The sequence below is a fragment of the Paramormyrops kingsleyae genome, chromosome 13 (assembly GCF_048594095.1).
Source record: "Paramormyrops kingsleyae isolate MSU_618 chromosome 13, PKINGS_0.4, whole genome shotgun sequence".
In the NCBI taxonomy this organism is placed as follows: Eukaryota; Metazoa; Chordata; class Actinopteri; order Osteoglossiformes; family Mormyridae; genus Paramormyrops; species Paramormyrops kingsleyae.
Genome location: NC_132809.1, coordinates 16446299 through 16472322, shown reverse-complemented (window position 1 = coordinate 16472322; position 26024 = coordinate 16446299). Strand labels below are relative to the sequence as shown.

General features: G+C 43.9%; 3 protein-coding genes and 1 long non-coding RNA gene across 8 annotated transcripts; 2 read left to right on the top strand and 2 right to left on the bottom strand.

Moving 5' to 3' along the window:
• Positions 1–4489: 4489 nt before the first annotated feature.
• Positions 4490–9518, bottom strand: LOC111858530 (uncharacterized). The gene is made up of 4 exons (XR_011982243.1): positions 9381–9518; positions 6579–6704; positions 6176–6280; positions 4490–6088 (listed from the first exon to the last, which is right to left on the bottom strand). It is a non-coding gene; the product is annotated as an uncharacterized lncRNA (long non-coding RNA).
• Positions 9519–9800: 282 nt separating this feature from the next.
• On the top strand, positions 9801–12088 carry LOC111846667 (normal mucosa of esophagus-specific gene 1 protein). Its single transcript, XM_023817099.2, has 5 exons — positions 9801–10463; positions 10708–10766; positions 11110–11198; positions 11502–11562; positions 11762–12088. Exons 2-5 carry the CDS (start codon positions 10728–10730, stop codon positions 11828–11830), a joined length of 258 nt encoding a protein of 85 aa, XP_023672867.1. The 5' UTR covers positions 9801–10463; positions 10708–10727; the 3' UTR covers positions 11831–12088.
• Positions 12089–14746: 2658 nt separating this feature from the next.
• LOC111846665 (probable proton-coupled zinc antiporter SLC30A4) lies at positions 14747–23072 on the bottom strand. Of its 2 annotated transcripts, XM_023817091.2 has the most exons (8): positions 22933–23072; positions 22234–22740; positions 21906–22052; positions 21111–21264; positions 18200–18386; positions 17521–17626; positions 17067–17201; positions 14747–15070 (listed from the first exon to the last, which is right to left on the bottom strand). In XM_023817091.2, the coding sequence occupies exons 2-8, from the start codon at positions 22619–22621 to the stop codon at positions 14916–14918; spliced, it is 1272 nt and encodes a 423-aa protein (XP_023672859.2). In that variant the 5' UTR covers positions 22622–22740; positions 22933–23072; the 3' UTR covers positions 14747–14915. The 2 variants fall into 2 exon arrangements, with proteins under 2 accessions (XP_023672859.2, XP_023672860.2); XM_023817092.2 differs by lacking the exon at positions 21906–22052.
• On the top strand, positions 23038–25271 carry bloc1s6 (biogenesis of lysosomal organelles complex-1, subunit 6, pallidin). Of its 4 annotated transcripts, none has more exons than XM_023817098.1 (6): positions 23038–23161; positions 23663–23762; positions 23907–24051; positions 24137–24224; positions 24304–24390; positions 24480–25271. In XM_023817098.1, exons 2-6 carry the CDS (start codon positions 23696–23698, stop codon positions 24597–24599), a joined length of 507 nt encoding a protein of 168 aa, XP_023672866.1. In that variant the 5' UTR covers positions 23038–23161; positions 23663–23695; the 3' UTR covers positions 24600–25271. The 4 variants fall into 4 exon arrangements, with proteins under 4 accessions (XP_023672866.1, XP_023672864.1, XP_023672863.1 ...); XM_023817096.2 differs by lacking the exon at positions 23038–23161 and adding an exon at positions 23218–23347; XM_023817095.2 differs by lacking the exon at positions 23038–23161 and adding an exon at positions 23231–23370.
• The last annotated feature ends 753 nt before the right edge of the window (positions 25272–26024 follow it).

Here is a 26024-nt window from a genome sequence, read left to right as displayed (position 1 = left end):
TTATCACACGGTGTTTATGTTCAGCCCTTACTCTGGGCTTGTTACTTCCATTCTAACCTAAATTATTAAAGTTATTTGATCCATTGATGGCAGTGTCCTGTCGTTCTTTTGGAGATAATGGCCAATGAAAGCAAATGGGCAAGGCTGTTGCTAAAAATTTCTTGACTGATAACTACTCACCTCTTTTCATTCAAAGGTATAAAACATAAGCTGAGAAAGCAGGCTCAAAGGCTTTTGTACCAGCACAATAAACCAAAGCACATTAATGTAATTGCTAAATTCAAATATATAACCAAAGTGACCCTGTCCTTACTGATTATTCAGTGTCACGATGACACACCAGCTTCTCGGGTCACACGCTGCTGGTTTAGGTAAACTGCAACTCGAGCATGGATCCCATCCATATACCAGTTCCTCTAAACAAGCACTTTTCAAACACTTATCTTGTCATTTCATTTGCGTGACACATTTTAGAATTAAAAGACCACAGGAGAACAAAAACAAGACTCTCAATGTCTGAAAAAAAGAGTGTGCACGAGATGCTGCACATGGCTCAGTAATGTCTAATTCCACATTCCTGTACAGGGGCCTTGGGACGATCAGTGGGTTAGGCCTCCGCATCTGCGATCAGAAGGTCACTGGTTTGATGGACCTCTTTACCCTGATCCACAGTTAAAATAGTTTGCCTGCCCACTCAGCTGTGTACTCAGTAGGAAGGAGCCACAGCCAGATAACTTACTTAAAACATGAGGGCTGCCAGCAGTGGGGTCGTTCCCAAGCATCCATCTGTATAGTCCATCTTACATTTGTTTGTGCTGACAGATCAATCAGCAGTGCTGGATTTGTTTAATTTTTAACCTTAGGCTGCTGCATCTGTTGAGAAAACCTGGAATTAGACCACAAAACACAAGCCAGCAAAAGGATGAGAAGTACCTGCCCATTCTGGAGGGTATAACACATCAGTGAGGGTATAACAGATTGATGACGTTTGCCACTTACAATCACCATGCTGGAACAAAGATACAGTAAATCTATTCAACGTGCATCTGAAATTCTGAAAGTTTTATTGTGAGACAAAGCCAGAACTACTGGATTACAACCAACTGAGCATGAGGCAGTTGCAGCTTCAGAAGGACCTCTTGGATGTTGATATAACAGTGTTGCAGGAATAACTATGATCCTTTTTGACATAAACCAGACTAGACGTTTCCGGAGCAATAACAATGTATTCCCCGTATGGCCCTGTCACCCCCCCATCTAAACCTGACCACTACAATCTCTAGCCCCCCCTACACAATCTCCCCACCTCTCCAAAAAGACCTCGAATAAAAGCCTAACTCTGGATGACTTGTCTTGATGTAATCAGCTTCACCAGATCTGCTTCTGTGGCTGTCCTCTCATGTGCCAACACTAAGTGACATTTTTTCATTTGCTCTTTGTCCCAGATCATCACCTATACAATGCTCCTGTGAATTCTGAAAAGGATCCATCACACAATTTTAGAGTTGCTGTCTTTTACAGTCCCCCTTTCCTTCCTTTGCGGCCACCTAGCTATGCTTCTTCCATTTTGGAGTGATTTGTGTCAAAATTAAATCAGGTGTAGATCTTCATCCATATAATGTTTTCTGGAGTGGTAATAAGATCCATCAAGTATTTTTTGAGTTATCATGTTCATAAGATCAAGTGTCTTCTGTTGTCATCCTTCCTTCTGCTGTCACTAAGCAGCATTGGAGTGATTTATCACAAAATTTGCTCAGTCCTAGACCTTCCTCCATATGATGTGTCTGCAAAATTTTATCTGTCAAATACTTTTTGAGTGTATCAGACCGGTCGTAAAACCATATGTATGCCCCATACAGGGGGTATAATTTGACTGCAACAGCAGGAAACTCTCAAGTTCAATCATTAAATCAGGTGTAGGACAATCATGCATTCATTCAAGTTAAGGCCAGCCATGGAATTTGAAATGTATAATGGCACTTGTCAACTTGTAAAAGCTTGGGGTCTGTCCCAAGACAAGAATGACCTACAGAAGATAAGGCAACTGATACTTTCAAACCTGCAGCTTTTTTGCTGAGCAAACCAAATGCTCCATGGACATACTCTATTTCATACAGCAACACCTCAATGTGAAGCTGAGAGCTGGGGGATAGCGTGCCACAACACAAAGCAAACCACCAGCAATTGTTTTGGAAAACGGATCATCTTCTATGACGTCACTGGCCAAACAAGAGGGAGGTCTGTGAAGCATCCGGAACACCGGGATAACCACAAAAGGTCTGTCATGTGGGATGCACTGCCCTCGTTAAGAACACGGCAAAGCGGCTCGTAAAACAGACCTCGGTTAGGCAAGTGTGTGAGAGGCTGAAACACAGCCTGCGATGGTGATACACCAGCTTCTTTCCACTACACACGGGTCAGTGGGTCAACTTTTTATCAAGCATACAGTACCAGTACAAGTCTGGACACACCCACCCACAGAAAGGTCTGTTTGTATAGTTCTCTACATTTTAGAATAAGTATAAAAACATCAAAACTGACCAAAAAAAAAATTGTTTTGGGGGGGCAGCTCTGTGGGTTGCTGGCTCAAATCCCATGATCGGCAGAATGATCCAACCATTGGGCCCTTCAGCATAGCCCTTAACCTCAATTGTTCTAGGGATTGGCTGACCCTACTTTCACGAGGTGGCCTCCTGGGATGCTTATCCAGCTGTCCAGAAAGAGGTCTCACATACATACAGGGCATTCACTTGCTGTTTTTCCTTCACTCCTCATCCTCTGGAGCCTGTCCTGTTAGCTAGGCTAAAAATGTAACGATTTACAAAAAAAATCAAAACACCTGGAACAGAGTGTTCTGTAAGATAAAAGTACATCTTTAACATTAACTAAGCAAAACCAACAGTAGATGGATCAGTGGTATATCAACAGTGTTTGCAAAGCTAAGCATTACTTAAAAAAACATTTTCACAAAAACAGAAAATCATTGAGCTTTGAGTTACTTGGAAAATAACAGTCAATGCATATCAATGCATTGCCACTGATATTTTTTGTAGACAGAGAGCAATTATGGCGCAAGGCTATATGCAACATTTGTCTGTTTCTAGTGCAGAACTGCACGCAATAATGTGTGCAGCTAGCATTCTACGTTTCCTGGCTCACGTTTCATTAATAATGTACTATTATGTTTGACGTTTAGTGACACAACGTTCCTGTTTTACATTAACCCAAAAACATCTGGCTTTGGGGATTAAGTTTGTGGTATCAGTATGTGTTGCAGTAAATAACCCGCAATTTCTAATCCACTCAGCCTTTTTTATTTTTAATCAGGAGGTCAGGGGCGGTCAAAAGTGACCTCTGCCTTACAAACGGCATCAGGATCTTATGTTGAACCTCCTTTCAGAGATCCAGTGGATGACATCAGCTAATTTTAACATCCCTCTCTCTCACCTTTTGTGTCATCGGGTTCTCAAGAGTGTGAATTTCAGCTGGGTAACAAATGGCAGCCATAGTCAGTGGAGCTCAAACTGAAACATACACACTCACTTTCCACTCTGCAGACGATGGCTGCTTATTGTAACACCATGACCTATGCACATTGTGCACTTAGTCCCTGCTCCTCTGGCTTCCTTCAGTAGTGCGCCGTCACATGTGTTTAGCCTCTCTGTGACTGTTTTTTTGTTAATATTTTACCCTTTTTGTCTCATTTTAAGCTCTTGTGTGTAACTTCAAAGTGTGCTTGCGAGGCACGCCCTCTCATTTGGAGCTGCTGCTGCACACTTGTGACAAAGAGGCTACCGTTAGTGTGGAAGAACTGCCTTGGTTTCCTGGCATATTCCCAGTCAGCCACCTTCACCCTGCCCTTTGACAGACCGCCTCTGTCCAATGGGCAAAGGACCACCATACCCTACCTTTTCACAGACCACCTCTGTTCCATGACCAAAGGATCACCCCACCCTGCCCTTTGACAGACCACCTATGTCCCATGGGCAAAGGACCACCCTCCCTGCCCTTTGACAGATCACCTCTGTCCCATGGGCAAAGGACCACCCTCCCTGCCCTTTGACAGACCATCTCTGTCCCATGGGCAAAGGACCACCCTCCCTGCCCTTTGACAGACCATCTCTGTCCCATGGGCAAAGGACCACCCTACCTGCCCTTTGACAGACCATCTCTGTCCCATGGGCAAAGGACCACCACTGCAAAAGCACAACACACAGTAGACACGGAGAGGGAAATAATCAATGATTGATATCAAATTGCGAGGATATGTTTCCACAAAAACCTTATAAACATTATAAAAGCATGGCATTGTTACCTACAGGCATTAAAAGCACGTATTTAACTATAATAATTTAAAAAAGGATCACTTGTGTGCTTCTGTATTCATGTGAGTGACGACATCAGGCTTGTTTGGCTGTTTCCCGGAGGTCAGATATCGGCTGTTAGTCATTTCGCTGTGCCGCCAGCCAGCTGATTAAAGCCTCCTCAGTGAGACAGCATGACCTCAAGGCAAGTGTATCTTTCTGTTTTTTATTATGCCTTAAATGGATCCTTGCTGTTAGACACAAGGCAACCTCAGCTGTCCTCGCCGTCATGGTTCTGTCACTCAGTTACCAGCTGTGTGCTGTTGCACTCTCCAAAATTTTATTAAAGACAAGAAAAGAATGATCAGGCGCGCTATATTCCCTAAGTGTCCTGAGGTCCAGCTGGTATATTCTCAGGGTCTACATCAATACATTCAGGGGTTTCTCTGCCCAGACCTTTGCATCTGAGAGAAAAGAAACAATTGTGTTTTTCTTGAAAAAAATAAATAAACTGACGTTGGACTACGCACTATGCGCAGATAAACTGCAGCACATCAAAACAAATGAGTGTGCATAAGCAAAATTAAATTCACAACTTTTACTACAGATGTTTTTAATACATTCACAATTGGTTTCTGCATTAGCAGAATAGCTTGAGGAGAGAAAGATTTCGAACAGAAAAATGTGTCCCTCTAGTGGTCAAAAGGTTCTCTGCGATCAATTACTGCGACTGATGTAGTTCAGCCTTCGCCCAATAGAGTCTTTAAGCATTGACGTTAAGGTGTTAAAGAGTATCCACGGTGCTGCCAGCAGGGTTGGGGCCATTCCGGAAAGCATTGATCAATTCCAGTCCAAATCAGGAAATGGAACTGGAGTTGGAACTTCAAATTCAACTCCAATTCTGTTCCCCGTAGTTTTTTTTCTAATCCCAACTCCAGTTCCATTTCCTGATTTGGACTGGAATTGATCAATGCTTTCCGGAATGGCCCCAACCCTGGCTGCCAGTATACTTTCCTGGTTGAAGTGATGCTGAAGACCTCAACAACTGGCTTCAAAGTGACTCAGCAGCAATTGCCATCCACCGACAAGTATTTTTTGCTGTCATAATCCTCAGCTATCTGCCAGCTAATTTGCCAGAGGTTGTAAATATCAGTGTTTCTGTTAAAGTGGAAACTCCTGACACCAAACATTCAGCAGCACCTAAGCAAACATCCTCCCACTTCAGTCGTCTTTGACTTCGACCTTTCATCTCCACTGCTTGTTGATCTAGCAAACTCATTCCACCATGAGCGCTTCTTTTCTCCAATTATCCAAAAAGAGAGCTTGACATCCCTACATTTATCACCTTCCAGTTCAACAGCACCCTGCCCATAAACTGCATTCCTTCTGATTCTGCCTCAAACCACTTAAGAAAGGCCTCTCTACTCATCCCACCAGACCAACTATCATCCTGTTTCTCTCCACACTTTTCCACCTAAAACGTCACAATGTGCAGTATACAGCCAGTTCTCTCTTCAGAGTTAACCAGTCTGCTATTAGGGTGCAGGTCCACAGGGATATTTTAACCTTGTAGACCACTCTAAAGGGTAATGTCTGCTATAGGCGTTCATTGTCAGAGAAGTGCTTTGTTCCACAAAAACCCTCATCAGCCATTAAACTAAAATGTGTCTGGTCTTTTTTTCTGTCACCTTTTTTTTTTACCAGACCGTACCAACACAGAAGGATATGGTAGAGAAATACAGACATAACACATAGGTGCCAAAATTCAAGATGGCCGCTTATCCCTGAAATGATAAAAGCACCAGCCTCAGCTCAGCTCTGCCTCACTGTCCACAGTGTCTTTCAACAGAGTATCTACAGTGCGACCTTACCCTTTCCTTGATGTCTCATTCATTAGCGAGGGGTGTAGGGTTCTCCCTGTAACCCCCACCCTCAACCCGGCAAACTTCATCTGCCTCAGGGGTGTCACACAGCCTCTGCAAAGTCACAACACAAAGCAGATGAAAGATGGAAAAACTAATGACTGGTTTCCAAGTCTCCAAAGAGCACACAGAAGGAACGTTTTGTAGTAAAACAAGTAAACATTATCGGGACATGAGATGTTGTTACCTGTAAGCATCAAAAACCTCAAATCTAACTGTCCGTGGAAACCATCCCTGCCTAAAGCCACTTCCTGTAAACATATTTAACTCTTTACCATAAGACACTCATGTTCTTGGAGGGGGGGGGGGAAGGGTTCAAAGGAATCATTTCCAGGAAATGAGGCTACCACACCTCTGTACATCAAGGCAAATGGGGGGGGGGTGTCTTCCTCATCACTCAGCATCAGAAGAATTGGGCTCCTACACAATCCAGCCTGCAGGTTCTTCAACACGTACGTGTGTGTGTGTGTATGCAGGTCTGGATTAAAAAAAATAAAATCAAAACAAAGCAAATTAATAAAAGTGTCGAAGCATGCACACCGGCAGAAGTGAAGTAACCTGAATTCTCTGAATTACTCTGCCCACTACTATCTCCAGCACGGGCCACAGACTATTTTGAATGTGGTGCTAGATGCTGGTGCCAGATGCAAAAGCTGCAGCATCTCAGAGACGGACACTGCCTGGTGTGTCTAGAATTTACAGAGAATGATGTGGTGAACAAATAGAAATCCATGTGTGTGCAAAAACACCTTGTTAATGAGAAGGTTCTGAGGAGAATGGCAGACTCATTAAAGCAAAGAGGGAAGCCCCAGGTACAGAATAACAGCTCAGTGTAACAGTGGTGTGCAGAAAGGCTTCTCGGAATGCATAGCTCACTTACCCATAAAGTGGAACTGGAGGCAAAAGTGGGAACTACCCGGTACTAGCTAGGTATAGCTAATAGAATGCGCACTATCCAGTACTAGCTAGGTGTAGCTAATAAAGTGGGTCTTACCCGGTACTACCAAGGTATAGCTAATAAAGTGGGTCCTACCAGGTATTAGCTAGGTATAGCTAATAAGATGGGCACTACCCGGTACTAGCCAGGCGTAGCTAATAAAGTGGGCACTACCCGGTACTAGCCAGGCGTAGCTAATAAAGTGGGCACTACTCGGTACTAGCCAGGTATAGCTAATAAAGTGGGCACTACCCGGTACTAGCCAGGCGTAGCTAATAAAGTGGGCACTACCCGGTACTAGCCAGGCGTAGCTAATAAAGTGGGCACTACCCGGTACTAGCCAGGTATAGCTAATAAAGTGGGCACTACCCGGTACTAGCCAGGCGTAGCTAATAAAGTGGGCACTACTCGGTACTAGCCAGGTATAGCTAATAAAGTGGGCACTACCCGGTACTAGCCAGGCGTAGCTAATAAAGTGGGCACTACTCGGTACTAGCCAGGTATAGCTAATAAAGTGGGCACTACCCGGTACTAGCCAGGCGTAGCTAATAAAGTGGGCACTACCCGGTACTAGCCAGGCGTAGCTAATAAAGTGGGCACTACCCGGTACTAGCCAGGCGTAGCTAATAAAGTGGGCACTACCCGGTACTAGCCAGGCGTAGCTAATAAAGTGGGCACTACCCGGTACTAGCCAGGTATAGCTAATAAAGTGGGCACTACCCGGTACTAGCCAGGCGTAGCTAATAAAGTGGGCACTACTCGGTACTAGCCAGGTATAGCTAATAAAGTGGGCACTACCCGGTACTAGCCAGGCGTAGCTAATAAAGTGGGCACTACCCGGTACTAGCCAGGTATAGCTAATAAAGTGGGCACTACCCGGTACTAGCCAGGCGTAGCTAATAAAGTGGGCACTACCCGGTACTAGCCAGGCGTAGCTAATAAAGTGGGCACTACCCGGTACTAGCCAGGCGTAGCTAATAAAGTGGGCACTACCCGGTACTAGCCAGGCGTAGCTAATAAAGTGGGCACTACCCGGTACTAGCCAGGTATAGCTAATAAAGTGGGCACTACTCGGTACTAGCCAGGTATAGCTAATAAAGTGGGCACTACTCGGTACTAGCCAGGTGTAGCTAATAAAGTGGGCACCACTTATCATCATATGCAGCCATGATATAACCTTTGCTGCTTGCAAAGTGAAGTGATTCCCTCAGTGTGCACTTACACTGGACCGATTTGCACACCTCACTCACCTCTGATGAATGCAGGGCATTTATTAGCCATGTTTATTAGCCATGTCGGCCTTTTCAGTAGTATTGCAAGTACGTGTCTGCAGTGACATTAATGAAGCTTTCCTTAAATTTCAGTGTAGCATATTTGTAACCTTCATTAATGTTATCACACCTGTGCTTGTTATGCTATTTCATGTCAGTTGGCTGCCATTAAAAAGGCCCATTAGTGATATGAAACCATGTGACGCTACCTTTATGTCAAGATATCTCAGCAACAACTTAAAAACCAAAGACCAAATTTTCTGGAGATGTTCATGATATTATGAGCTAGCTTTAGTCAGGGTTCTTGCAGGTTTCAGTAAGTTAAATTTAAGACCTTTTTAAGACATTTTAAGACCATTATGAGTAAAAATTTAAGACCAACACGATGCATTACTAGAAACATTCGAATGATACCAGAAATTCTCATATTTTATGTCACTCATATCCTTAGCCCAACATCCACATATCATATGTGTTTACAAAGTGCGTTTTAATAAGTTCACATGTGTTTAAAGCATGTGGGAGTGGTATTTTAAGGCTTAAACTATAAAAAAAAGTTTATGTATATGGCCTTTCTATATCGCGGATTTTCACCTATAGCTGATGGGTCTGGAACGTAACTTCCGCGATAGGCGGGAGATCCAGACCCATCAGCGATAGGTGAAAATCTGTTTAATCTGCCAACTGTCGCACATCTGACGTGACACTCACGCTTTCAGACTCTCACGGAAGAAATCTATATTATTCCATTATAAACCTAAAATTAGCCACATCAAAAGTGTTGGGGCAGCTCAGCAAAATGATAAACCAGAAACACTACATTCTCAGGCAACGTTTATAAACACCGACATACAAGCATTCGCGCGCCAAACATGACCGTTATACCAGCAAGCGGTATTGTGCACGTGCTTCCGTGTGCCATATACTGACTAAAAGCCCTACCTACCTTTAAGCTACAAAAAGATAGTTAGAATGGGGCATGTTTTGATAAGTTAAAGCAAATGCTTAATTATTTAACTCCCCGTCCATATTAAATTAGTTTTGGGCGGTTATCTGTCGATGGTGATAGACCATCATCTGCTAAAAGGCCGGTGAGATTAGCATTTCCCGGCATGCCCCTGTGTCACTGTAAATGCTTCTGTCCTGTTGCATTTTTGTCGCGTGTGTCCATGCCCCCGTCATGTATAAGGACTATAATAAAGAGCGCCCCCGCTTAATTAAAGTCGTCTTTGTGTTTGGGTCTGCCAAGCGTTTATTATTTTAATAGTATTATTGTATCAAGGACACCGTATCCACTGCGTCCACAATCTGATTTAAGGTTCATTGACGCTTATTATCTACTTATGCAGAACAAAAACGTTGCATTTTAGCCAACATCTCAAATTATGAAAAGAATGTAGTCTGACTAACTTGGAAGAGGAGCGCCTTCTTAATTAAGGATAATTGTAAACCCTACAGAAATTAAATTTAATATTTTCTATAATAGAGGTCCACAACTATTTCCCGCCTAAGGCCAAATTTCATCAGCAAGACAAAGCCAAGATCCAGCGCGACAAATAAGTCCGGCAGTTGCTGCTTTTTCCTTTATGAAGGCAATTCATGAATGACCATAAAGTAAGCCAGTAAGACTCTGTTCCCATCAAATTAACCTAAAAACAAAATAACATTCCAACAGTACTGTAAAACAACAAAATGGCAACAGTTATACATAATATTAATGATATATGTACTGTCTTAAACGGTTTGTACACTGCGACAGGCGATTAATTTCGCAGACGTTGATCAGGTTAGAGCCGAGAGAAGATGTTTGGCTTGAAATATTTAATATTTTCTGCGGGCCTGTTATCATAGAGGCCACTAGGGGTCACGCGTGACACTCGGAAAAGCGCATTAGAAATCCTACCACGGGGAACAGCCCGTGCGTTACCTTGGTGTTTCCCATCTCGTGCCGCTCAATACAAGCCGTCAATCTCTCCGGCTCTGACTTACTGAGGTCCAGGCGGAAGATCTCTGAGTTTAATTCATCGAGGTGGGTGCTTCATGAGTATGACATAAAGACAGAACAGAGGCGACCTCAGATTAACCTGTCGATGTATTTTGCAGGTGTAAAGGTGTTTTTTTATTGCAGGTGTAATGCTGTATTTTCTCGATTTCTGTTGTTTGCATGTCATATATGACATGCCATCATTTATGAATTTATATAGGAGTTAATCCTTTAACTTCTGAGAACATGAATTACTGACATGAATGAATGAATTATGACTTTTTTCCAGGTTTCAGAAAATTCATAACAATGTCTGGATTTTTTCAAATGCTGAGGAAAAAGAAGGAAGTAAGTCTGATGTTGAGCCATTGTAATCTTTTTGTCTGACGTTTTCTATTTTTTTCCATTTATTTTTTACGTCATTTAAATCTGTATTCTTTATACTCCTTTTATATTCCATTTGCTTATTTATATCCTTTTTTGTTTATTCTGCTTATATTGTTTGTTTTATATTCTTTTCATCTTACTTTTTTTCTGTATCGGTGTCCTTCCTGGCTTTTTCCATTCTTTAAGGATAGCTTCCTAATTTCTTTGCACCTTGAGCGATGACAATAAAGGCATCGCTTCAGTCGGTCGTGCTGTTGTCACGTGCGCCTGCTTCCTGCCGCTCATGTGAATCTCTGTCCCCCAGCTGATCCCGCTGATCGGCTTCACGGCCTTTGCGGCTGCAGGGGCCACCACTGCCTCCATCTACTTCCTGCTGACCAAACCAGATGTAATGTGAGCGTCGTTCTCTTTTTTTCTTTGCCGTGTTCTTATTTTGTGCCTTTCTGTTCTCGTTTGTGTATAAACTCTGTGGTACTGTCCAGCCTCGCTGTGCTGTTCCAGTAAGGCTCAGAAGAAGCCTGTTTGTATACTTTAATGGAGCAGTATGTCTTAATTTAATACTCGTTAGCTTATCAGCTGGCGTCAGGATGCTGGGGGGTGTTTGCCTGTGTGACGCGGTTTCATTCGATAAGCGCGCTGATCTTGCCTGGGCCGAGCAGAGACGAGCACTAACTGTGGCTTCCAATGCATCTGCAGCCTTAATAAGACCAGAAACCCAGAGCCGTGGGAGAAGCTGGATCCTTCCAGACCCCAGAAGGTATTCTCCGGGGTGGTCTTCAGCAGCTCTCTCTTTTTCCTGATAATGGTGGTGTACCGTGGTATAGGAGAGAGTTTGTTATGGTGGGGGGGGGGGGCAAACATAATTTAAATATGAAGGTCTGTTTTAGTTACTCGAGGGTACATGTCACCCCCTGGTTCCTACACATGCCAGCTCAGTATTTTGACTTGATCCACAGCTCATCACCATCAACCAGCAGTGGAAGCCAGTGGATGAACTCCGGCTGGTGAAGTCTCTCACCAAGTGACCTTCTCAGAGCCTAACCGAGACCCCCCATCGCCTTCTGCCACTCACCCCCATCAGTCTGACGGAATCATTCCTGCACAGGCTAGGCTCTCTAACTACCAGTGTGCGGAAATGCTTCTGCCACATTGGTGGGGTCTGAGCACGCTCAGTTCGCCATTTGTGGTCCAAAAGGATTCTGGGAGAGCAGTATTATCCTAAAACAGCATCACTCTCACTGTGTGTATATTGGTAAGAATTAAATCTTTGTTATTGAAACAAATATGTGTGCTTTTTCTATTCAAAAACAAATGTAGTCACATAATTAAACCAAATTGTTTCAGGTGGGTCAAAAAAAAAAGACTTTTGGAAATTTTTGTGGAGATTCAAGAGTGGAATGAAAACAACAACCAGGGCCTGTATTACAGCAGGACTTCCAACTTACCTTGATCCAACTTTGGCAACTAAATTAACTGGGTCAATTACTTCACCAAGGGCAGGGAGTGGAAGAAGGGTGCTGAACACCCTGGGCAAGTTGTGCTCAGTTTGGCACAGTAGGTGTGAAATCCAGACCTCAGCTGTAGTGATGTGACCGACACAAACACAAGATTGGATTATTTCAATTTTTAAAAATAAACACGAAATATCTTACACTGTCCTTCATATATTGTTATATAATAATCGTAATTCTTAATTATAATTATTTAAATGAAGATGAGGCAGCCATATGGATACAATTTGGTTGAATGACTCCTTCAAAAAAACAGATCAACATAAAAAAATTCCCAGAACATACATATATTTCTGTTTAACTTCATTAGAACACAAATCAGAAGATGGAGGATAACGGTATAACCAACATGTGAATCAGCACAACAAATCTAAAATTTGAATAAACATGTAAATTAGATAGATAAGTCTGTACAACAAATACGTACACAGCAAGTAAAACGGTACAAAACAACAGGTGAAACAGAACAATTTGTACATTTATAAGAAATAAAATGGTGAAATAAATATGTAAAACTCAAACACATCAAAGAGTATAACAAAATGTGGTGACACCTTTGCTTAGTGCAGTTACTTTTTCCTTAGATAGCAGGTAATCCAGCAATGCATGAATCATTTAAATCTGTTTATGCAGTAACTTTTACTATCTGCTGTAAAGGCCATTGTGCATGAAGGCTTCATTTCATCATGTGATCCTCCCCACCAGCCTTACCAGCTGACATGGAAGCAGGACAAGGTCCCAGCCCACCTGCAGCCTGGCATCACGGCACAAACCAAGCGGCGTCCGGCCAAAAGACCCAGTTTATCAGTGAAGCCAAAGAGCACCTGGGACACAAATCTACCCTGCAGTGTTTATTTTCCTGGGTGTAATCCTCCAAGTTACAATCAGCAAAAGTAGTTATTAATGTGTTTTTTTTCAGCTTCTGGTCAATTTACAATCTGCCTCACCCTATGCTGGGAAGTCAGGTATGTAGTTACTGGTAATAACCACACCCTGGCTACAAATTTAAATGTTTCATGGTGCACATTTAATCAGAAAATAAACAGCAGACAGTAATTTCACCAATATGACCCCCAGCCCGGCGCTGCCTGCGTCAGTCGCTGGGTTCCTCAGGGACCCAGACCAGGATTAGCAGTTAGTGGGTGGATGGATGGATGACTGCAGGATCAGCACCATACTGGGACTGTGATGGTTTAGCAGTTTTTAAGGTAAAGGGTGTTGATACACACCTCCAGGATTGTGGGTTCGAATGCTGCAATGGATGTGGGGTGCTGAGTGAGTTTCCTCCAGCAGTCATAACACATGTATTTTGATGAATTGGTGTCTCTAGATTTCCCATAGTGTGCAATTTTGTGTTTGCTCAGGATAATAAATGGTCTCATTTGTTGGTCAGAAAAGGTATTTTATTTCAACTAACAAATATCTTTTCCTCACATCTTCCAAGATCCTAAATTGTCCATATGATTATCCTGTTCGTACAGCGCCAGTCACAGCATCTGGCCCACAAGTCTTACACATGGCACGATTTCACAAACACCACTGTCACCTAAACAAGATGTGACAGAAATATGAACAATAAAAAACAAGACATAGCTTATGCCAAAATGTATGAAAATATTCCAGTATTATTTTCAAGTTAAACACTGCAGATCACACCATAACCTGTTAATTATCGGATTATACATTACAGATAATACATACTGAGGATACACGCCCGCAAACTGCTGCCTTATTAGTCATGAGACCCCCTTAGGAAGTTAACCTGCCCGCCCTGCAGTTGACAAAAAGAGCTAAACGAAGGGGCAGTGTGGAAGGCGGTGGCTAAAAACAGGAACCACAGCCGTGTGTGTGTGTGTGTGTGTGTGTGTGTGCGCGCAGAGTAACGTGTGTGTAGTGTTACAGATCGCAGTCCACAAAGGTGTCAGTTGCTGCTGCTCAGTGAGTAGCCATCTTTCTCTAGTGCGGCATGAGGCGTCGCTGCAGTGTGTCTCACCGCCTGCTAGTGCAGGGCCAGTTGGGCACCATAACAGGCCAGCTGCACCGCAAGCATGATGACCCCCCCCCCCCCCCCTTAATCACAGTGTCCTGCCTCCGCACTATGACACCCCAGCACCTTTCTTCCAGGTGACATGAAGGTGACAGGGAGCAGGTCCCCCTGCCACATGCCACAGGGACAGTAGAACAAGGCAGCCCTCTGTGTGGCCAGTGATGGCGGTAACACCCATTATGGCTGGGGGTCAAGGTGCAGAGATAAGGAGAGTAAACAGGTACCTGGCTTTCCACAGAAACTTAAGCTTTACAGTCGGCAATAACACCAACACCTTTAAAATATAAAAAATGAGTCAAGGTATAAGAGAGACATCTGACAAAAAAATGAAGATTAAGGCACCTGCTTGTTTAAAAGTTTTATATATATATATATATATATATATATATATATATATAAAGCCTAAACAAATACCTTCATGACATTCGGTAGTCTTGACAGAATTAAGGCCCCTTGTGGTAAATGGAAGAATTCAGCACAGTCACGAGTCACGGAGTTTTAAAAGCAGAGAAGTAAAAGCCCTATGCCAGTGTGCGTGTGGGCGACTTCCTGTCAGGCACTGAGGCGGGCACAGGTCGAGCACGTGCTAGGTACGCTGCTCCCATGGCTCTGAAGCTGGACCGTGCACTTGTAGAAGCCGTATGTATCCACCAGGAGGCGCCTGGCCTGGACCTGTACGTCTTCCCACCTGTGGCCACTAGATGGTGCTGCGGACACACAAAGAAGGACAATCGAGACTGGCTAAAGTACTTTTAAGGGTGTTTTCGTATACAAGCTGACTTACACGGACCAAACTCAGCCCTCTTAAAGTGGGCCAACAGAAAATAGACTTTCTGCGTTCACATTGTGAGTTCATTTGAAAGAGGACTCCGTTGTCTTTCTGCTCTACTTCTGCTCTGACAGGGCCTCAGTCCTCTTCCTGTTTACACTATCGTTACCAGCAGCCAGGGTTCTGTCTAGTTTTTTTTTTTGCCTTCCAGTGCAACAGCATATGGTCTGTCTACGGCAAGCCTAAAGGGCTGAGACAGAACGGCAAAAGGCGGCGGAAACCTGGAGCACTTAGTGCTCACGATGCATGGGTTCAGGACTCAAGAATTCAGGATTCTGGGCAGCGTGAGAAGGAACAAAATCAAGCACTGAGGTCCTGAGAAACAGCAAAAACCCCAAACAGTGCAATTAAAAGTATGCATAAGTATTAATAAGTACAAGTGTTAACGATATGTGCAGAAATATTCATTGTTACTGCACATGAGAATAGTCTGTAGTGGAATCTGTTATTGTACATAAAAACACTATAGGTTAAGTGAACCATAACACGGACTGACTTGAAGTGAACTGAACTGAGACCGCCCTCCTGAGCTCTGATTCATTTCAGGGGGGTCTGAGTTTGTTTGGGGTGTTATCATACACAATGAAAATGCTGACTAATCTTTCCGAGCTCATTTTGAGGGCGGAAAGGGTGTGGAAACACCCTAAAACTAAACTCAGCACTGCCGTAACACTGATCAGGCCAATGAATATAAATAGATAGTTACTTAGCTAATACTTTTAATCAGAGTCACTGAGAAAACTGTTGTACATAAAGTCAACTCTGCAGGTGAAAGAGCTTAATTCAAAGCAGAGCATGTGAGCGGAGCGTGAGCGAGGAGCGCAGCGAGCGAAATTTGGTCAGAGCGCGGAGCGGTTTTTTAATTAAGTCTCGCTCCAATTTCGTTCCGGTACCGCTCACAATACGACTCTGGGGCGTGCGCAAATCTTCCCAGAATTCATCTATACAATAATCAAGATTTAGATCCGCTTTGGAATCTAAAAAGACCTTTCTCGGAAACATGAGTGTGCTAAGCGAACACGCGGAGGCCAGAGCAAAACGTGAGCAAGTTTTATATGGTTGTAGCATATCAAGTCTATAAAGTAAATAAAAGTATAAAAGCCTGTAATTTGGTAATCAAATTAGTTTGTCATTCAAATTAGGTCTAATAGGATTTTTTAAATTCACGTAACGCTGTCAGTGAAATTTTATTTTATAGAGAGAGACGCAGCAGCATCAACAGAAAATAACTGAGGAATTTAAAACGTGGATGCGCTTAACCTGTATATTCTTTAGGCTATTAAGCCCACTGATTCCTTTATTTTTAAGCCTATTTTGTGTGGAATGCCATTGCCAAACCTGTCCATTGTTGCCTATATGTTGTTTAAAAATAAATATTTTCTGTTCTGAGTGCCGTTGCTCACATTTCTTTATGATATAAGGCATCGGTTTAAAGTGATATTAGGCATGCAGATTATTTGTCCCTCTTTTAAATTGGAGCGATTTGACTGAAGCGGGAGGAAATTTTAGTGGAGCGAGGAGCGGTGTTGAGCGGAGCGACTTAGTGCGAATTAGAGCGGAGGAGCGGGCGGAGCCAACAGCCTCGTGAGCGAGGAGCGGAAATTCTCACCGCTCCACTCCGCTCACATCTTCTGATTCAAAGCACATTTATATTTCTTTAATCCTCTCCCTGGGAATAATTCCTTGCCGACCCGACCTCACGGCTACAACACCGTCACCCGAGCAATTTTTAAATCCAGTCACTAGATCTACCATTATATTTCTTCTACAATGTAACATACACTGTTATCGAGAGTCTGGCTGCAGCTCCTCTTAGTGGGCCCTGTTTTACGCCGAACGCTGTAGTTTAACTTGAGCTTTGAGGACTGACTTACTGAGCTGCAGGTGCACCATGGCTGCAGCCTTGTCCGCTGTGAGCGCCCACACGTTCAGCTCCTCCACAGACTGCACATTCTCCAGGTTCTGCAAGGCCTCCCTGATCAGCCCCATATCCAGGTGTCTCGGCACCCCTGGGCGGCATTGGGGGGGCAATCTGATTAATATGGTGGCAAGACAAAACAGTCTGCCAAATATCAGCAGGCAGAGCCACATACATACTAAGCACATACCAAGTTTGTCGTTGTTGAATTAGGGTTTTTCCAATACAGATGAATGGACGGTCCCCACAAAGATATGAACACACAATCATCTGTGATTTGTGCCCTGTGATGGATTAGCATCCTCTCTCTTGTTTACCCTCCCCAGTGCTCCCCAAAACATGCTGCAATCTCACTGTCTCCCTGTAAATAAATGCCTATGGATGGATGAATGGACAAGATCAATTCTTACCTTCAAGTATGATGATCCCTGTATCCCGTATGATTCGCAGGGTTGTGAACAGGACAAGTATGGAGAAAATGTACGTGCAAATGGGATCTGCAATCTTGTACTCTGGCTGTAAAGAAGCAGGTTCAGTTTGATTAGAAGCAGGGACCGAGAGGAATCGGAATTATTCAACCCTTCCACATGGTAGGGGTTAGGCGGTCAGGCCCCCACGATCTGGAAAAATCGCATAAAATTTTGTGGTCTCCTTGGCGAGAGAAGCAAAAATATACAAGAAACGTGACATACAAAGTTCACTGCAAGGTCACTGCGAGAGGCTGCCGTAAACACGTATTTATGAGGCACTAAACGTTTTGTGTGTTGTCCGCAGCTTTCGCAAAACTCCCAAAGAATTCCAGTTGAATTTCTTATACTGACCCTGTGAAATATTAAACTGCAGTGGGGAAAGTAGCGATGCAGAAGGGAGATTGTACTATTTTGCAACTAAAGGTACTGAAAAGAACTCCTGGTTCACATCAGTATCAATGATTCAAGTGTTGGGCTGCAGAACCCGACCAGAACATCTTCCCACCTCCATGTGATTCTTGCTGCTCACTGAGGACCCCTATGGGCACTTATGGGAAACAGCAGCGCCGTGGCTGAGATGAATGTCTGCGTGTCTGTGCTCCAGCCTTCTGGGTCGTACCTTAAAGCGCACAATGTAGGCAGCAATGAGCACACCCACACTCTGCACCAGGTCTCCAAGAGCGTGGATGAACGCCGCCCGGACTGCGAGGCTGCCCTGATGGGGGCTGCCGGGGGAGGGCGTCTCGTCATGCTGGGGGTGGGAGTGAGAATGAAGGTGCCCCGACTGATTCAACAGGAAGCCCATTCTGCCGGGAAACAGAGAAGGTGCCCTACAGTCAGCTGCACTACATCTCCCAGCTCAACCAGACATTCTGGGGACGAAAAGCAAGATACTCAGGAGGCAAATTACCACTGAACACCAGAAAAAATGCATTCTACACAAAAACGTAAGACCATACAGAATAATGTCAGTACTGTGCCACACACAACAGCCTAACAGACTTAAGAAGCCGACTGCCTATGCAAACATCTGACTGCTCCCGCCAAAAAAGATTGCTAGACAGAATGGAGTTTGATTGCTCATGCCTGTTGGCGAGCTGCCGGCCGCTCCGACCCTCATGTCAGGCATGGTGAGCACATGGAGGTAATGGAGTAAAAAAGAAACCGCAAACACAAAACCGGTGATGTAAACAGAAACACGAATGTAACCAGGCAAAGGACACACGTCCACAAAAAGACCATACTGCATTCAGCGAAACACGTATTTCCTTTATCATCAAAATCTTCACCATATTACACTATCCCCATAGGCACCCAAATAACAGAAGTGAAATCACTGAGAATAATATTTACAAATCATGTGCAAATTCTGACACAGCTGTATGCATTGACAAGCAGAGCCTATCAAACCATCCATATCTCAAACAGTCTGATATGGAACTAGGGAACTAAGACAAAAGGGTATTAATAAATTACTAACTACGAAGTATTTTCTATTACCCTCCACGACTGGAATACTGAGGACTGCCCTTAATGTCACACTGTCCCCACAAATTCTTCTGTGTAACTTTTACAGTAACTGCTTCAGTCTTGGCGGGAAGCTGTGTGTTAGTTGTCCTGGCCTCTTCCAGAAAACAACGACCGAAAGCAGTTTGCAATTCTCTATATTTCTATCTCAACTGTAAATGAATAGCCGTAAGGGCTCGTACGTAAAGATATGTGATTTATGGCTGCAATAACAACACAGCACCTAATCTCTATGTAATATCTCCGTAACATTAAATAACTCAATAAATGAACCACACAAAAAAATGTGCTCATAGTTTCAATTACAAAAAAAAATACATTGTAGTTTTTAATTTAGGGTGAGCTGGCAGACTTCTCTGTGTCTGTTATTCTTTGTTTTATGTTTCGTATTTTATGTCTTTTGTTGTTTTTCTTTTGTTGATGTAAATCTGTACAGCACTTTGGTCAACCACGGTTGTTTAAAAGTGCTCTATAAATAAATAAATAAACAAACAAACTTTATTTGATTTAACTATAGAACACTTATGACATTCCAGTCAGTTGAGGCCATTGAACTCTGGCTCTTTTTAAAGGAGGCTCAGAATGCATTTTTTTTTTTTCAGGACTTTTAAATTGTTCTCTGCTGTCTACAGAAGGTATGTGAACGTGATTTGGCCGAAAAAATCCCAGAAGCCACTTTATGGACCCATTTACAACCCTATTACTTAGTCCTAGAATGAAACAGGCCGGTTTCCCTATTTGGTGGGCTCATTAATATGCTGCTCTGCTCTGATTAGCTGATTTACAGTGAGGCACTGCGATGACTCACAGAGAACTAACGTCTCTACAGTCACACGCCGAATAACAATGTTTCAGTCAATGACGGACCACACTTACTGTACAACGGTGGTCCCATAAGATTAAAACTGGGCTGAAATATAATGCCTAGTGATGTCGCAGCCGTGGTGACATCGTACCACAGCACATTACTCTCGTGTTTGCAGTGATACTGGTGTAAACAAACCTGCACTGTCAGTCGTGTAAAAGTATGGCACATATAATTATGTACAGTATATAATACTCAATGATAACAAGCAGCTATGTTGCTGCTTTATGTATTTACTACACTGTACTTTATTTGAGTGTAATCTTTGTACTGTGCCACACGTATCTGTAATACAACGTTAACAACTTACATAGTAGCATGTAACTGAACGGTACCAACCATCTAAGCTGCTAACGGGAGTCTTTGGGAAACTTACCACTGAACGAGACTCGCCTCTCTTAGCCTAATAGCAATAAGTAACTTTACATCAATAGCTGTCAGTGTATGTTGTTTCCTCGCTAAGTGCACTTCGGACACTGCATGCATGCTCCTCCAGAGAGAGGCTGTGCAGGTCCAGTGAGCTGGAAAGTGGGCTGGTGTATGTTAAGTTCGGGGGCGTAGTTAAGACTGTTGAGCTACATAACAGGCAGAGCGATAAAAGAACATTTCCAAAATTGATCTCTAAAATAAGTTCATTTATAGGTGTGTCAGCAGTTCGAAATAGATTTGCCACACATATCTAGGCAAGAAGTCATCTTCCCACTTTAAGATCTCAGTCGAGCTCTTTACGTGGGATTTGCTGCGGTCACCTTTCAGCGGTTACCATCTGTCAGCAGAATCAGGGTGCAGCCCCCACACGCAGTGGGGCTTCCATGCATCCCTTCTTTGGCTTCGGATTTTTTAAGAAAACAAACTGTCTGGGTGCAAACAGAATCCTGGGTGTGTCTCCGTGTCTCTTCTATGAAAATTACCTGATGTTACTTAACTAACAAAACCATCTTGATAGACATCATAAACATTATTACTGTAGTCTATCTGAAAAGTAGTACAGGCTTACTTCCTTAGTCTACATCACAAAGAGAATATATATTTCCATCCAGCAAATATAAAGAAGTTTTAAAAACTATGCTTAATGGAAGATATATTCGTTTAAATGAACTGATACAGAAGTGTGCACAGGTCAATCCGGCTGGTTTACATGAGGTTGACGGCGACCCCGACGGCCGCCGTAATGAGCATGACGTCTCCAGCGATCTCAAAGTCTTGGTGGAGCGTCCTCTGGATGGCTTCGTTCAAGAGCACCCCGGTCAGCATGTAGATGAGCAACACGCTGATGCCGGCGGAGACGACCTCTGAGAAGAGAACAAGCGGACTCACCACCATGCAGGAATACCACCCAAAAATCAAAGGTGGAAAGTTCAGGTTCGGGAAAGTATCCAGACCACAATTTTGTTTCAACCAACCATCTCAGTGTAAAGAATCACATTCACAGAGTCAGGGGCATTGCTAGAGATTTTGGGCCCCATGAAAGCATATCATATTAGGCCCTCCAGTCCAAACCAATCCAGTTATTTTCCTAATTTTTTAGGGCCCCTGTCACTCAGGGGCCCTTGGAATCGTCCTAGCTTTCCTCCCCCTTACGGCGCCCCTGCACAGAGTACTCCGAAAAGTTTTTTAAAGAGAATAGGCAGACAGGTCCTGCATAGCAAAAATTTATACACTGCATAAAAAATACATAGAACTTCCCTCTACCCACATCATGCCATATTACTGCTGATAACTGAAACGAGACGTTTTTGACCACGAATAAGGGAAGAAATCAGGTGCGGGCCTTTTATCACCCAGATCTTTGCTCAGGTTTTAATCTGCACCTGATTATCACCTGACATACCCGGTGAAATAACGTCCCGTGCAATAGATCACTCAGTACAACAAATCATTAGCCGAGAATCAGCGCGCCACTGTTAGGGGTCGAGGGGAATGGTGCACGTACCCAGGCGGTGCAATCCGAAGGTGAACCTTTTTGTGGGTGGTCTCGCGGACAGCCGCAGCGCAAGCAAGGACACAATAACACCGATGAGATCCGTTAGCATGTGAAGCGCATCGGTCATAATCGCTAGGCTATTAGCGACATAACCACCTTGAGGCGAATTGTTAAAATGAGTTAACATTGCTGAGGAGGGGCAGACACAAATGCATTTTGCATTAAAACAGAGATAATTGTTGTGCATCAATATTAAACGCTGGAACTAAGCGTGCAGATGCATGTGACCACAGGCTAGATGATATGAATGCCGCTGTTGTGATAAAGGGTGTCTTACCTATGAGTTCTCCCACCATAAAAAGAAAATAGAGGACTGCCGCCAGTCCCAGTCTTTTGATCACCCTGCTTCTCTTGGCGGCGTCTTTGGACTTGCTGCAGGCGTCACAGGGCTCCGCACGTACCGCGGGGCCACCGGGGCCACCCTGCCGGGCGGACGAGCCCATTAGAGAGTCGTCTTCCCAGTCTGCAGCTCCGGAGCCGGTGGCTTCGGCATCCGGATGGTGCTCCATTTCCCCGGACACGACCACTTTGAGCTTGCTGAATTTGGGCATCTCTTCGTCCTCAAGCTCGTCGGAGAAGCCAAAGGCGGCCGTGTCGTTAAAGACCTCTCCGGGCTCCCGTCTGAAGACAGACCTTACCCGGGATAAAAACCTTTCGGTCGACATGGTTAGGGTCTGTCCGATGGCACGTCTTCCTGTTAAAGGGCGGCGATCTCAGCCCGCTACCCCTAAAAAGTCGGATCAGCTCTCCTGGGTGTGTCTCCGGGGCTCCGAACTGAATGCATCTGGTAAAACAACAAAAAACAGTAACGTGGGGCACTAAGGTATAGTCACAACCTCCCACATCAATATATTAATGCAATGAAATTGCACTAATACAGCTATGCAGCCAAGTCTTCTTTCCCAGCTGATAATGATTATATCCTGTTATAATGGTGACACCGTGTTACATTTTATATGAGCATTGCCGTACTCACGGTGACGGCTCGGCGTGGCGTAAGGAGGTCCTGGTCCAAATCCGAGTGACAGTCACAGGCTGGCGTGACAGAGGCGACGAGCACCTTCTGGCCAGGACAATAACAGCGGCACTTACACGGATCCGCACATTTCCCCTGCCTCCCAGTAAACACCAGCAAGCTGTAATGGATGGCCGGCTTCTTCAACTGACGATGTGATGTTGATGACGATGACGTTTCGAAACCCACGGTAGGTGGGGTTGACACGCTCCCACAAATGGGCTGCTTTCCAGCATTCCGGTTTCCGTTTACTCGTAGAAGAGCGCAAAGCGCCCCGCAGCCTGCGGCCCGAAGCGGCAGGGCGCCGGGCGCCGCTTAGTCACATGACCCGCTCTGGAAGGCTTCTGCTTCCTGGGTGGAAGGGCTCGACTCACGGGTTTGTGTGCATGATTTCACATTGTGCGTGTTTTTTTAAAAATGTTTTTACAGCTTTGTGTGCTTTCATTAAACATAATCTAACTCGTCGATTTAGACGTTGCCCTAGAAATCAGGAGAAAGGTAGCTTAGATAATGGATTGGGGAATTATAATTGCTTGTGTACATTATTATATGGTATTTGCCAACTTTGACAAATAATTTTATGTAGATTTCGTTAAATGTTGTAAAAGAGGTGTACATATATTGATAGACTGTACAGCTGGTCGCATCGCAAAGATTGGTTATTTTTTACTGTCACTCCATGCTTTATCAGAACTCTGAAGGTTCTGTGACTAATGCTAATCCAATGGAGTCGGAAGAAAAAGAGCTGCAGTTACCGCAAAGTAGCCCTCCGGACAGAACCTCCTGTACAGGTGCGATTTCTAATGCTTTTTACGGGGAAGCTATATTAGCGTTATAAAACGGGTTAATATTTTATATGTGCATTAGTCTGTTTGTCACCGACGGCTGACCGTGTTAAATAAAACCTTGCAGTCATGTTAATGACTCGCCCGCAGACTCGAGCGCTGTGCACCCAGAATCGAGCGTCCTGGAGGATCTGACGCTTGTGGACAACGCGACCATCCAAAAACTTGCAGATGGGTTGATTTCCCATTATCTACCCGACCTACAGCATTCAAAGCAAACACTGCAGGAGTTAACGTGAGTGTGTATACGTTTGTTTATACGTTGCATTTTATAGATGCCGTTTTTATAAGTGTTTATGAACCATTGTTGTCCTCCCTAGACAAAATCAAGTGATACTGCTTGAAACCGTGGAACAAGAAATCGCGAAATTCAAAGATTGCAATTCACTGCTTGACATAAATTCGCTGGTAGGTTTAGACGCACGACATGTTGCGTGAAATTCTGCAAATGATCTAGCTCTCAGTGCTGACATAACTGCTGTTTCAGTTTACAGAGGCCAAGATATATCATAATAAACTGGTCAACATACGAAAGGAAATGTTGGTGCTTCACGAAAGAACGACAAAGTTGAAGGTATGGCGGTTTTGCTGTTGTTGTTGTCCTTGAACGTCAGTGTTGGCACCGGCCGCAGTAGGCCTATATTTGTCTTGTAACACTTGCAGAAGAGGGCATTGAAGCTTCAGCAGCAGAAACAGAGAGACGCCCTGGAGAAGGAGCAGCAGCATGAGAAGGAGCTGGAAAGAGAGCGGCAGCTAACTGCCAAACCGGCCAAACGAACTTAAATCACCACAAAGCGACGAAAGCGTCTTCCACGTCGTCCCTCAGATTTCCTCAGAAGTGAAGCTCTCAAGCCTTCCAAAACGGATGCTTCACAATAAAAACTAATTTGGAGGAAGGATGCTACTGGTGCTTTAGTATCTATGACGACCTGCAAGCAAGCTTTTAAAATAGAAGCCTGACAGACCAAATTTACTTTACCTGCCAACAGTAAGTTTAATGGAAGCTGAGAATTGCTATGACCAGTAGCCGTCTTGGGGAATGTGCCGGTATTTCTCTCGGACTGTCATGTGTGCGGCTCAGTGTGTTTGGATACTACGCCCATGATTGGGAAGTTGCCTGTTGAAATCCCATGACTGGCAGTGATGTCACCACTGGGGCCCCTGAACAAGGCCCTTAACCCTCTATGTTCCAGTGGCTGCTGACCCTGCATTCTCGGTAGTATGTTGCATTGTATAAAAGCCTATGCTAAATAAGTAGATTAAAATGTAATTAACCCTGTGCTGCGTCTCTAACACCATGTTCCTGCTTATGGTACTTTGTTAGAATGCCACAGTGTATGTTCCTTTACCTTCCTTGTCAAATGCGTGTGTATATAACCCATGTATATCATATGAGGAAAATATGATTTTGCTTTATGTTGAAAGCTGTCATGATAAACACTTTTGGAAATTGTCCATCCGTCATGGAGTTCATTCCAGGTACCATAGGGAACAAAGCCGGGCACACATACACATGCACTCTGTAATATTATCTTTGTGGGGACCGCTCATTCATTTCAAGGGGAAAAATGCTAATGCTAGTTGTGACATCCTTAACACTTAACCATAAGTAACTGATTTTTAGAAAATTGAGTTTTCCCTAGGAAACTGGTCCCCATAAGGTCAGAAATATGGGGATTCATCATGGTGTGGGGACATTTGGTCCCCACCAGGAACGGTACATCTGAACCAGAGACACCATGAGTAAGTTAGAGATGACAGCTCCCTAACTATGTCTCTGGGCTGCAGAAGGAAGCCAGCACAACACAGAGGGAACATGCAAACTCCACACTGAGAGAGCAGAGGTGGGATTCAGGCGCTCGGCCGTGTATGTGTGAGACAACAATCTTATCCCCGCCTCCCCAGTATTCAATACCTTTTATGTAATTTTGCAGGTTTACCCTGCAGTATCATTCATAACAAAAGTCACTAATGCGGCTCCAAGGGAGTTTAGCTTCCTACCAAATGACCCCTTTTCATCACATATCCTGGTTCTTGCAAGATTGCCCACAGTGTGCTAATTCTGTGTGTAAGTAAAGCACATTGGGGGCTATATGGTGCGATTTCACTGACATGACTTTTCGAAAACACTGAATGTTTTAAAGTGACTTTTAAAATGCAAGAAACTTTTTTTATTTGTTTGACGTTCATTTCTTTTTTTCCTGACTC

Coding starts and splice junctions, on each gene's coding strand:
- bloc1s6 (XM_023817098.1), top strand. CDS start 23,696: ATGGAGTCGGAAGAAAAAGAGCTGCAGTTACCGCAAAGTAGCCCTCCG. Junction 23,763..23,906: donor GGACAGAACCTCCTGTACAG/GTGCGATTTCTA, acceptor ACTCGCCCGCAG/ACTCGAGCGCTGTGCACCCA. Junction 24,052..24,136: donor CAAACACTGCAGGAGTTAAC/GTGAGTGTGTAT, acceptor TGTCCTCCCTAG/ACAAAATCAAGTGATACTGC.
- LOC111846667 (XM_023817099.2), top strand. CDS start 10,728: ATGTCTGGATTTTTTCAAATGCTGAGGAAAAAGAAGGAA. Junction 11,199..11,501: donor CTGACCAAACCAGATGTAAT/GTGAGCGTCGTT, acceptor ATGCATCTGCAG/CCTTAATAAGACCAGAAACC. Junction 11,563..11,761: donor ATCCTTCCAGACCCCAGAAG/GTATTCTCCGGG, acceptor CTTGATCCACAG/CTCATCACCATCAACCAGCA.
- LOC111846665 (XM_023817091.2), bottom strand. CDS start 22,621: ATGTCGACCGAAAGGTTTTTATCCCGGGTAAGGTCTGTCTTCAGACGG. Junction 22,053..22,233: donor TATGGTGGGAGAACTCATAG/GTAAGACACCCT, acceptor ATTCGCCTCAAG/GTGGTTATGTCGCTAATAGC. Junction 17,202..17,520: donor AGGGATCATCATACTTGAAG/GTAAGAATTGAT, acceptor AATGCCGCCCAG/GGGTGCCGAGACACCTGGAT.